Raw genomic sequence first — 13709 nt, 5'->3', positions numbered from 1 at the left:
TTGGAACATAAACACACTATACCATGGAATATCTTCTTAAGCTATATTTTCTCTATGATAAAACGTTCTACTTATAATAAACCGGAAACTTTATGTTGTTTTAAGATACGCTTCTCATCGATTGTTTCTAAGCTATTGAACAGGCTTAGCTTGAGTGGTTACTTTCAGCTCAGGAACATGGTGGAAAAAGGAAAATAGTAGGAGAGGATTGAAATGATGAAGAAAACTAGTTTTTCAATTCAGGTTTAAAAAAACAGTTTGAGAATATTAGATGGAAATTAATGAGATATTGCAATTATTCAAATGCTAATGAATTAATAATAATTGTTGTTAAACGAAACTCTAAATTGAATGCTCTAAATCACCCCAAAGACTTCTGCTACTGCAATTATTGGCAACAGGGTAAACGTGTATTCCCTAAAATATTTCCCTTGTTTTAGAATAGGGAAGACCAAAACGAGGTTGACACAAACAACTCTCAAACTAATTATTATTGAACGAAAATCAGAATAAAATGCTGTAAACCACCCCGAAGACTTCTGCTACTGCACAATATTGACAACAGGGTAAACAGCTAGATGGAAATTCGATGAGCGCTACTATTCAAAAATTATTTATCTTCCCGGGCTGACAAATAAATTTTGTATAGTAGAGCTCATCGAATCTCCATCTAGCTGTTTACCCTGTTGTCAATATTTGCAGTAGCAGAAGTTTTCGGGGAGAATTACAGCATATTATTTTGTTTATTTTGTTTATTATTCAGTTTATTTTGATTTCGTTTCATAATAATTAGTTTGAGAGTTTGTCTCAACCTCGTTTGGGTCTTCCCTACAAGCAAAATATCTGAGGGAATACACGTCAACCATGGTGAATGATGGAGAAAACAGTCACTTCCTAGATAAAATGATCTTATCAGTCTAAATCTCAGAAGTTAGTGAACAGACACCATGAAATTGGCTAGCAGCAATAAATTATTCAAGTCCTAGCAATCGGAGATCACTGATCCTTCATCTTTTGCTTTCTAATTAAGGATAAGAAATCGAAGATGAATACTAAACATAATTTTCGGTGACCATGGAATTCATTTGAATATTAGTCTATTCAGATCAAAGCGAATCACTACGTGTCATTGATAGTGCATCTGAGTTGAATAAAACATGGAGCAAATAATGAGGATTCGATCTTCAAGATTACATGGAGATGAGGCTCTTATATCTCCTAAATAAAGACAATTTGGAACGGTGCTAAAACCTTTAGACAAAGTAGACTTTGTCTCCTTTTATCCAATGTTTTATTGATAACAGGCTCTGATTCATATTGAGTCACAAATTTGTGGAAGAAAAATAGGCAATTTTCTTGAAGCTATCTTACTGAAATCGCATTTTGGATAATCAGTATTGTGAGGGATAAAATAAGTCTTGAATTTCTCTATCCATTACGAACTGCTATATTATGTGTCATCAAGCTTTAATGCTTCAATCACTGAGTAAATATTTTAGACTAGCAGGTAACCCGAGATCTGCAAGGGTCTATTTCAAAACTTGACAAACTGGAAACGTGACGAAAAGGAATCTTGAAGAATTGACGGAAGAAATCGGCTTGAAATTTGGAACATAAACTACCTATACCTTTCTTCCTCTTCTTCTTCTTCTCCCTCTTCTTCTTCTTCTTCTTCTTCTTCTCCCTCTTCTTCTCCTTCTTCTTCTTCTTCCTCTCCTTCTTCTTCTTCTTCTTCTTCTCTTTCTTTTCTTCTTCTTCTTCTTCTTCTTCCTTCTCTTCTTCTTCCTCTTCTTCTCCTTCTTCTTCTCCTCATTCTTCTTCTTCTTCTTCTTCTTCTTCTTCTTCCGCTTCTTCTTCTTCCTCTTCTTCTTCTTCTTCTTTTCCTCCTCTTATCCTTCGTCTACTTCTTCTTCTCCTTTTTCCTCCTCTTCTTCTCCTTTTTCTTCTTCTTCTACTTCTTCTTCTGCTCCTTCATCTTCTTCTTCCTCTTCTTCTTCTTCTCCTTTTCCTCCTTCTCCTCTTCTCCTTCTTCTCCTTCTTCTTCTCCTTTTCCTCACATGCTGCATTTTCTTGATACCATTGCTGATCAAACACTTCCATTATAACGTGGACCACACTAAAGTACCATAATCTTCCAAGCATTATATGTTTTTCGAATTGATTTGATAGATAATCTCGTATGCTTGATATCAATCTACCCATTTTTGACCGAACGAAGTGAGGTCTAAGATTCAAGTCGACGGTTTGGCATTTCTCTTAATGTTTAAATGTTTATTTATTTATATGTTGCGCATCTACGGCGAAACGCGGTAATAGATTTCCATGAAATTTGACAGGTATGTTCCTTTTTAAATTGCGCGTCGACGTATATACAAGGTTTTGGAATTTTGCATTTCAAGGATAATATAAAAGGAAAAAGGAGCCTCCTTCATACGCCAATATTGGGGTAAAAATCAGACTATAGAATTATTCATCATAAATCAGCTGACAAGTGATTACACAGATGTGTGGAGAAGCCAGTCTATTGCTGTATTTCCATAAGGTCTATAGTTTCAATCAGGTACTTGTGGATGAGAATACTGCGTGAGGTCTACTGTTCACAGAACTTCTAGTATTCCATGCATTATATGTTTTTTTTCGAATTGATTCGATAGATAATCTTGTATGCTTGATATCAATCTACCCATTTGGATGAAACAGATTGTGCGAAGGTGTAGCAATGCGACCGGGACGCGCCCCTCTTTTTGAAGGGAGGTGACCATCAGAGGCCATCAGGTAGCATAGAGCGACCCTGACCACTTACGGTGTGCCCCGCTCCTGTATATATAGTGCCCCGCACTCAACATCTCAACACACACTCACTCCTTACTCTCGAGACAGCACACACACAACCACAACAACCGTCAACATGATGTTCAAGCTGGTAAGTAGCCCCTCGCAAGTGATACAAGTTTTTTTTTCACATGGGACCTGAGTATCTAGTGATTGCTTGTTTGGACACGGCAAGTAAGTAAGTGATACAAGTGTTACAATCGTGCCATAGATTCGAACTATTCAAAACATTGTGTGATTAGGTTGAGATTGGTCTATATACAATCGTGCCATAGATTCGAATTATTCAAAACATTGTGTGATTAGGTTGAGATTGGTCTATATACAATCGTGCCATAGATTCGAACTATTCAAAACATTGTGTGATTAGGTTGAGATTGGTCTAGATACAATCGTGCCATAGATTCGAATTATTCAAAACATTGTGTGATTAGGTTGGGATTGGTCTATATATACAATCTTTTTACAATCGTGTCATAGATTCGAGTTAATCTAAACATTGTGTGATATTGAATTGGGATTGTTCTTAAAATCGTGCTAAAAGGTTCGTATTGGTCCAAAAAATGTTGCTATAGATTCGAGTTAATCCAAACATTGTGTGATATTAAATTGGGATTGGTCTAATAATTGTGCTAATAGGTTCGTATTGATCCAAAAATAGTGTGCCATAGGTTCGAGTAGATCCAAAAATTGTGTGATATTAGATTGGGATTGCTCTAAAAATTGTGCTAATAGGTTCGTATTGGTCCAAAAATAGTGTGCCATAGATTCGAGTTAATCCAAAAATTTTGTGATATTAGATTGGGATTGGTCTAAAAATTGTGCTAATGGGTTTGCATTGGTCCAAAAATATTGTGCTATAGATTCAAGTTAATCCAAACATTGTGTGTTGTGTGATATAAGATTGGGATTAGTCTAAAAATTGTGCTAATAGGTTCGTATTGGTCGAAAAATATTGTGTAATAGATTCGAGTTATTCCAAACATTGCTCTAAAAATATTGTGCAAAAGATTCATAGTAGTCCAAAAGTTGTGCGACTAGGATGGGATTGCTCTATAAATTGTGTCATAATGAAAAAATGAGACATAGATGTTGTCAATACCTCTTCAAAATCTCATTTTTCCATTATGGAGAAACACCACAATATCTCTTCAAAAACAATCAATTGTGTCATAGTTTGAAATTGCTCTAAAAACTGTGCTATTAGATTCATATTGCTCTAAAAATTGTGTCATAGATTCATATTAATCCAAACATTGTACCTTAGATTGGGATTGGTCTAGAAATTGTGCGATTAGATTGGGATTGCTCTAAAAATATTGTGCAATAGATTCATAATTAGACCAAAAGTTGTGCGACTAGGATGGGATTGCTATTAAAATTGTGCTATAGATTCATATTAATCCAAAAATTGTGCCTTAGATTCATATTAATCTGAAAATTGTGCCATAGATTGGGATTGGTCTAGAAATTGTGCGATTAGATTGGGATTGCTCTTAAAATATTGTGCCATAGAGTGAAATTGTTCTAAAAGTTGTGTCATAGTTTGAAATTGCTCTAAAAACTTTGCGAATAGTTTGGGATTGGTCTAAAAATTGTACGATAGATACTGTGCCGCGTCGTTATGAAGTGAAGTTAAAGTTTCGTTTTAAATTTGAAATAAGAGCGGTTTCATACTTCCAAGTCATTCGTGATCAGTAGTAAAATTGTTATAAGCGAGAAGTGTTTCTAAGGATTCGTTATAACCGGGTAAATCTTCAAGCTAAATAATTGTAGTTAGAGACTTACAATCGAGTGCTGCAAAGGGTTCATCTTAAAGGGGTTGATTCTCCCAATTAATTTGTGATGTATGGAATAAGATCGTCGTAACCAGAAAGTGTAACTTAAAATTCATTATAACCGGGTTACTATTCAAGCTTAGTATTTGGTGGCTTAAAATCGAGTGTTGCTAAAGGTTCGTCTTAGAGAGGTTGATACTTCTAAGTCATTTGTGATATGGAATAGGATATTCATAAGCTAAAAGTGTCTCTAGAGACTCTCTATAACGTTGTTATTCTTCAAGCTTAAAAAAATCGTAGGTAGAGGATTATAATAGAGTGTTGCTAAGGGTTCGTCTTAAAGGGGTTGATACTTTCAAGTCATTTTTGAGATGTGGGAAAAGATGGTTGTAAGCGGAAAATCACACATCATCAGCTGTAAGTTACAGTACAGTTGGGAAGTAGAAATTTAGTTATTATTTATAATTATTTTGGGAAGTATTATTTTAATTCCAATTTATATATCTCCTTAATTGTAACAAAATCATTTGAAATTACATGAATTAGGCCTAATTTATATGAAAAATACCCAAGCTACCAAAAAAAATTGTTGAACAATATTTTTCTTACATTTTCTAACTGCAATCAGCTTGAACTTTCAGCGTTTTTTCTAACATAGTGTATATCATAATACTTCAATTTTCCTAAAATTTATCCATTTCTAACAATTTAACTGCACCAGTCGTCAAGGCTGCTCCAGTTGTCAGCTACGCCGCCCCCGCATACGCCGCCCCCGCCTACGCTCACAGCTACGCCGCCCCCGTCGTGAAGGCCGCCCCAGTTGTCAGCTACGCCGCCCCCGCTTACGCCGCCCCCGCCTACCACGCCGCCCCCGTCGTCCACGCCGCCCCCGTTGTCAAGGCTGTTGCCCCCGTTGCCACCTCTTACGCTAACACCTACAAGGTATGTACACCGTAACAATAAATTACGTTTTTATTTTAAATTAATAGGCAAATTTAAGGCTATATTTGTGTAGACCTGAAGTAAAAACAAAGTAAAACCCTAATATAATAGAGAATCATAGAAAAACTGTATATCAATTGAAAATAGTATAATTACCAATAAAGGACAGATTACCGGGCTGACAAATGATTTTTGAATAGTAACACTCATGGAATTTCCATCTAGCTGTTTACCCTGTTGTCAATATTTGCGTAAGAAGCAGAAGTATTTGAGGTGATTTACAGCATTTAATTTGGATTTTCGTTCAATAGTGATCAATAAAGGACAAATTTGACTGAAGAGTTAACTATTATATTGTGATAGTTACAATATTAGAAATTGCAAAAGACTACGAAATAGTTCAAATATAATTAGTTATTAATGGAAAATATTCATGTGTTAATGGTTCAATCTTTTGCAACCCTCAATATTTGAAAGAAATTGAATATTGAAAATTGCTGGAAAGAAATGTAGTAATATCAATTTATCGGAAACATCAGTGGGGGAGGAGTATTTGCTTGCTCATGATAGTTCTCAGGAAGTTTATTCGAAAAAGTATACCTTACTCTCAAGTTATGGGAAACACTGAAAGTAAAAGCAGAGCAATTCACTAGCTAGTTATGGAGAGAATAAAGTTTAGAAAATTGCTATAAATCCTGAGTTTCAACTTGGAATTGATAGAAGGAAATTGAAAAATTCCAACACATGGAGAACTCATCCTGAAGATTTATGAAAATAATAACTGTATTGAATCAATATACTCGTCCATGCTAGTGTTATTTCCAATTCTAGTCACAATAATGTGAAATATTTCTCCTATATGTTTAGTTTTGAAGCATCAGAATTTGAAAATCTACTTTGTGAAAATACTTGAGGACTGAAAGCTTTGTGGATTGAAGAAATACAAGGCAACCTATTTCGCACTATGTGCTATCTAAATTTGGGAGAGGAATAGCACGAGTATACCTTATTTTTCCTCTCCCTATCATTTTGATAATGTGCTTATTGTATAAAAGAATAAAGAATAGAGAATGTACACTTCTCAAATTTGGATTGTCACAAACTTCTTCCAGAAATTCTATCAAAAACATTATTTTTCTACAATAACGTTCAAAATGATGCTCCCCTCATATTTTTCTTGCATACAACTCCAGTCTGTATCTTTTCGCCAATATTTCATTGAGATATCCATTCAATTTTATTTTCCATATCTTCAATTTATCTCCGCTCTCTATTTGTTGTCTACTATAAATTTTCATTGTTGACATTAACTATTTATCAGTCTAATAGTTTTCCATTACAATTTTCATTATTTTCACTAAATATTTCCCATTTTTTGCCGCCCCCAGGTCACCGCCAAGGCTGTTGCCCCCGTTGTCAGCTACGCCGCCCCAGCTTACGCCGCCCCCGTCGTGAAGGCCGCCCCAGTTGTCAGCTACGCCGCCCCAGCATACGCCGCTCCCGCCTACCACGCCGCTCCAGTCGTCAAGGCCGTCAGCTACGCCGCCCCCGCCTACGCCGCCCCCGCATACGCTCACAGCTATGCCGCCCCTTCATACGCTTACGGTTACGGATACCACTAAGCGGTTCCGCCTCCTCAACCGCCCCTTCCTCCCCTTAATTTATTCCAGTCATGTATTATAAACAATTGTACATTACTAGCGTTAAATTAAAACAATTTCATACCTCTTAAGCTATGTCTTGTTCTTCACATCCTGTCAATAATTATTTTTGAATCGAAGTTCAGGGTTGATTGGAAAAAAATAGAAAGCTATAATCCAGTGACTATCTTAAATTTCATTTAAGATAGTATCAAGTTAATTTGAGAAAATATAAATCGTATTTGAGAATGGTCAGATGTAATTGAGAGAATGTCAGATGTAGATGAGAATAGTCATTATTTTGTACTTGAGAAAACGTCAGATATGAATGAAAATAGTATTTGCGAAGTCATCACATGTGTTTGAGAATAGTGAATTGTATTTGAGAAATCATCAATTGGAAATGAGAAAATTGTCCAGTTGACATGTCGTGACTCTCCTGTAGCCTACAGTACAGGTTTGATTTGAGCAGGAAAGGATACTGTACAACATACACAGTATTCCACTATCATAGGCTTAGCATGGAGGAAAATTAATATTTTCAATGGTGGAAGTATTTCCTCTTTAATGTTTACGAATGATGAATGAGAATTATTTCTATAATATACGTATTGGCAACGCGACTTTTGTCTCCAAACATTTTGTGAAACATTGCACTTGATGAAGATCAAATTCTCTATGTTTACGGTGCAATTATTGAACTTTATCATCAATCAATTGAATCTCTTGATCAAACAATGCGGCAATTCTATAAATATAAATATATCCCTAGATTCCACAATTCAATCATTATTCCACAATTCACGGTGCAATTATTGAACTTAATTATCAATCAATTGAATCTCTTGATCAAACAATGCGGCAATTCTTTAAATATAAATATATCCCCAGATTCCACAATTCATTCATACAATAAGTGAATCATAAAAATGATAGGGAGAGAGAAGATAAGGTAACCTTGTGCTATTCCTCTCCCAAATTTAGATAAGCTTAGACATATTCCGAAATAGGTTAGTCTTGTAGCTCTTCATTTCAGAAAATTTGCAGTCCTCAAATCTTTTCACTGAAAATTTTGTGAAGTGAAGATATTCAAGATATACAACAACTGCAATTAATCAATTCAACTGTAATTTGGAGACTCTCTTTGGGTGCACGTGAAGAGAATATTTTTTTCATTTATTCATCCAATACTATTGAACGAGAAACTTCTGTTTATATGTTTAGATGTTTATATGTTTGTATTTCACCGGATCTAGAAAACGGCTCTAACGATTCTCATGAAATTCAGAACATAGTAGGTTTATAATATAAAGATTCGATTGCACTAGATCTCATCCCTGAGAAAACTCGCTGAAGGACATTAAAAGGATAACTATTATTCCTCATTGGAGAAGCAGATGATAATAATTATATTTTCGTCTGTTGGTGATGGAAGTGAGTGAGCGAGTTCATGTGTGTGGGATTGTGTCAAAATTATGACTCAGCTGTTGAACTTTGCAACTCGGCCTTTGTGAGGGAAATTTTTGCATTCCTCTGGGAATTAATCTCCATTTACTGTGATCAGATAGAACATTTCTGTATGAATATAATGAATGTATTTAAAATTTCTTCTTTTGTGATGAATTTTCTATGCTTTTGTACTCCAGAGCGAAGCTCTGTCCCCGATATTTTATACAATAAGTACATTATCAAATGATGTATTCGATATATAATCAAATATACTTTCAAGGAGTGAATAGATGGATTTCTCATGTTTAAATAATGTCAAGTCATCATTATTGATAAATATTGCAAGACCTGGCGATACATTATCATTTGTGATAAAGAATAAAGTTACCATTTCCAACCCTTCACAACATATCACAGCTAGTATCAACAAATGAGCCAATTCTACGCCCATAAATAACAGGTCAAATATTACAACATGTAGACTGTTCTCAACTCCATGTTAGTTTTAACCATACATAAAAGTCGAGACCATGAATTATGTTGGCAAGTGGGTTTGGAATAAGTATGTTGCAGCATATTTATATCAATAGCAATACAGATATACCGTTTAGTCCATATACTAATACTAAAAATACATGAGTGTACAAGTATAGACACAGTAATATTTGAGTGCCTATTGTACTCAAAAATATATAAAGATATATAAAATATATAAATACATTTGTACATATATAGATATGTCGATATACATATATAGTAATTATTCTTAGAAATTTATATCTCAACATACACTATAAAAGAATACTAACAAATAAATGTGCTGCATAAAATCCCTTTGGTAAGAATCATGGCATACTAGTTGACCGAGCGAAGTGAGGTCTAAGATTCAGTCGACGGTTTTGCATTTCTCTTCATGTTTCTATTTTTTTTTTTTATATTTATGTTTTTAAAATTTCGCGAAGCGCAGCAATAGATTTCCATGAAATTTGACCGGTATGTTCCTTTTTGAATTTCGCGTCGACGTATACATACGGTTTTTTTGAAATTTTGCATTTTAAGGATAATACAAAAGGAAAAGGAGTCTCCTTTAAACGCCAATATTACCGTAAAATCAGACTTTAGAAATATAATTATTCATCATAAATCAGCTGTCTAGTGGACTATAATACTACCCGTTCAAAAACATCGAACATCTTGGAAATGTATCTTTCCATCAACGTTGTAGATAGTTGCACCCAGACCCGATAACAGCGCTCACACTCACATTCCGGGACGATACGTCACGTACGATAGGACAGAAAGCTCTATGTTTATTTAGGATTTTTTCTAGACATTTTAAATTGATAAATTATTCATTAATTTTTGAGAAAACATAACAACAGGTCAATGTAACTTACCGAGCGCAAGGTCTACTGCTCACAGAACTACTAGTGATAATATGGTGAGGTGCACGTTATAATGGCAGTATTTGATCGACATTAGTGTTGCTATCCTTGTCTATCATTCGACAAGCAGTTAGCGCTATCCTATTCCAGCACTGCAATATTTTGCCAGATCGTTTTTCAACAATTCATAAATATATAATTGATTAACAAAATATTGAATCTCAATTATCAAAATTTACCAATATTCATTGGAAAATACATTTTATCCTAATATATTTAGCTAGCAATTTCTGTATGTCTGTTTAAATTTTTATATCTGGTTATTTATGTTCAACGGATCTCGAAAACGGCTCTAACGATTTTCACGAGATTTGGAGAACCCTACATAGTAGGTTTATGATATAAAAATTTTATTGCACTAGGTCACATCCTTGGGAAAACTCGCTGAACGACATTAAAAGGATCATTCATCCTTGGCTGAAACAGCTGAGACTTTCGTCGTCTTTGGATAGTAAAAAGTGACCGAGTGATTCTGTGGAAAATCAAAATATCGCATCCCCCAAGGTACCTAGAATAGGTATTCTAGGTACATTGGCATCCCCGAAATTCATAAGCTGACGTATATAAGCTGGTGATAGCTGTGAAATATAAACACGATCATTATAGAGAACTGTGTTCTTTTTATCAATAAATAAATATAACGAGCGAAGCTCAGTGCCCCGATATTGGCCTATTTTACTATATAAATTTCTACTACTATAAAAATGTCCTATATGTGACTATGTAATATTGAATACAATTTTTATAATGTACTTATTGTTTAAATGAATAAATATCTGCATGATATGGTGATAATAACATAAAGAACGACTGCATACTCTTAACTACAGTATAGATAACTATAGCCTATCATTCTCTATGACTCTCTCTTTATATATGGCTCCATATGTGACTATATTTATGTGTAAATACAGTGATACAGTTATTGGTAGAGCAGTGAAGCAACAAAGCATAACAGTGTGTGTCACTGCCATCGTGATAAGTTACTGGCCGTCTGTTTCGTCACTATTATTTAATAGCTGCACTCTCGTCAGCACTGAACTCTGAATGAATCCCACTCTGGTGTGGTCACGACTTTGACCAAGTCTGGTTTACTTCTGCTCTTATAGTAGGTTATAGTATCACACACTTACGGTTTTCCTGGCGATGGAAGACTTGATGGGAACTTGAACTAACTTTATTTTATAGTGGTACCTATCACACACTTACGTTTTCCTAGCAATGGAAGACTTGATGGAAACGTAGAAGAACTTTATCCTATACTATTAAACGAGCAACTTCTGTTTATATGTTTAGATGTTTGGATGTTTAGATGTTTAGATGCTTAGATGTTCAGATGTTTAGATGTTTAGATGTTTAGATGTTAGATGTTTAGATGTTTAGCTGTTTAGATGTTTATATGTTTAGATGTTTGGATGTTTGGATGTTTAGATGTTTAGATGTTTAGATGCTTAGATGTTTATATGTTTAGATGTTTATGTTTGGATGTTTAGATGTTCAGATGTTTAGATGCTTAGATGTTTAGATGTTTAGATGTTTAGATGTTAGATGTTTAGATGTTTAGATGTTTATATGTTTAGATGTTTGGATGTTTGGATGTTTAGATCTTTATATGTCTATATGTTTATATTTCACCGGATCTCGGAAACGGCTCTAACGATTCTCACTAAATTCGAAACATAGTAGGTTTATAATATGAAGATTTGATTGCACTTGGTCTCATCCCTGAGAAAATTCGCTGAAGGACATTAAAAGGATAATTATTATTCATCCTTGGGAAAACAGCTGATGATAATTATATCGTCGTCTGTTGGTGATGGAAGTGAATGAGCGAGTTCATGTGGGTGGGACTGTGTCAAAATTATGACTCAGCTGTTGAACTTTTGTAATAATTCAATCAGGTACTAAGTGCCGGTTGCAAAACAGCCGGGCTATTTTCAACTCGGATTAATTCCAGTAGATCCATCTTTTTGAAATGGTCTTCTCTGATTTGGTTCACGTGAAGTTGATCAGGATTAAAATTCAACCGGCTCTTATGCAACTGGGCCTTTGTGAGGGAAATTTTTGCATTCTTCTGGGAATTAATCTCAATTTAATGTGATTAGATAGAACATTTCTGTATGAATGTTATTATAATTTCTTCTTTCGTAATAAATTTGTTATGCTTTTGTACTCCAGAGCGAAGCTCGGTCCCCGATATTTTTATAATGGTCTCATAATAAACTCAAACTAACTCTCTGTTATAGTGTTATCACACACTTAAGTTTTCCTAGCGATGGAATACTTGATGGGGAAGTAAACCAACTCTCTTTTATAGTGTTATTTATTTATTTATTTATCATTTACTATCAGCTTAAGGACAAAGAAATAGACTACAGTCCAAAACTTCTTTTCATCCCAATTTTATAGAATAAATTGTCCAAATAAAGGTTATGTGCGACTTTTCACTCTTCACTAATTTCCACATTGAAACAAAACACAAACACTTGAAACAATTAATTTATTTTTAAAAAAAATTATAGTGGTTATCACACACTTAAGGGTTTCCTGGCGATGGGATACTTTATGGAAACGTAAAATAACCTTATTTTATAATAGTATCTCTCACTTACAATCTCCTGGCGATAGAAGGCTTGTTGGAAAGCAGGGATTTTGCTAATCCGTTTGCAGATTCGTGTTCCTCGCATCAAGAAGCATGAGGGGGCACAGTTGATAATGATTCTATTTCTCCCGGAAAAATAATGTACTGATGAATTTGCGTTTTTCAATTTAGTTAAGAGGTCATATCTCCCGATCGGAGACCTGGTTAAATGGGGAGTACTGATTCTATTCACCAGGAATTCTCTCAGTTTATAAATTGTGAAGTGAACAACCACAAGACTTAACCTATTTGGGACTATGTGTAACCTTATCTAAATTTGGGAGAGGAATAGCACAAGGTTACCTTATTTTTTTCTCTCCCTATCATTTTGATGATGTGCTTATTGAATGAATAATAATGAATAAATGTATTGTTTCAATTGGACAAGGAGAGAGAAATACAGTAGAATGCAACATCCCAAATCAGATTCAGCCTACAAAAGCGATCATTTATTCTGTATTACAATGTACTAATAACAATGTTTCCATTTTATAATAATATTACAACTGACATCTTCTTAATCTCAATCACGTTATCTCGAATTGGAATGATAATTTCTTAAATACACTTCACTATTTCAATTACAAGTGATTAGTCCGCTCTTGTTTTAGGAGTGAATTTGAGTTTTTTACTAACTAACTGTACTAACCAGCTTCAAAACAAATAAGGTGATGTAGCTAATATGATATCCGAAAGAGTATTCATGTCCCAGCTAAAGATCAAGGCAAAAGATGTCAGGAATCACAAACTCATTCTCTTCATCAGGGGATTGTTATCTGAGAGAATTGCCTACAAAATACGTGTTGCTTGTTAAACACTACAAGAAGCATTCAGTTGTTTTCAATAAGAAGAAGAAGCAGATGATGAAGATAAAGAAGAGGAAGAAGAAGAAGAAGACAGAAGAAGATGAAGAGGAGAATAATGTAGGAGGGAAGGTAAAAGAGGATCAGGAAAATGTAGAAGAGGAAGGGAGAACAAAAAG

The 13709-nt window shown here is 34.6% G+C and overlaps 1 protein-coding gene across 1 annotated transcript; it reads left to right on the top strand.

Moving 5' to 3' along the window:
• Positions 1-2908: 2908 nt before the first annotated feature.
• Positions 2909-7284, top strand: LOC111060649 (cuticle protein 16.5). Its single transcript, XM_039429360.1, has 3 exons — positions 2909-2923; positions 5319-5552; positions 6941-7284. The coding sequence occupies exons 1-3, from the start codon at positions 2909-2911 to the stop codon at positions 7172-7174; spliced, it is 483 nt and encodes a 160-aa protein (XP_039285294.1). The 3' UTR covers positions 7175-7284.
• Positions 7285-13709: the final 6425 nt, after the last annotated feature.

The sequence above is a fragment of the Nilaparvata lugens genome, chromosome 5 (assembly GCF_014356525.2).
Source record: "Nilaparvata lugens isolate BPH chromosome 5, ASM1435652v1, whole genome shotgun sequence".
Lineage (NCBI taxonomy): Eukaryota > Metazoa > Arthropoda > Insecta > Hemiptera > Delphacidae > Nilaparvata > Nilaparvata lugens.
The sequence above is the reverse complement of the archived record's forward strand: the minus strand, read 5'-3'. Positions and strand labels throughout refer to the sequence as shown.

Coding starts and splice junctions, on each gene's coding strand:
- LOC111060649 (XM_039429360.1), top strand. Junction 5,553..6,940: donor CTTACGCTAACACCTACAAG/GTATGTACACCG, acceptor TGCCGCCCCCAG/GTCACCGCCAAGGCTGTTGC.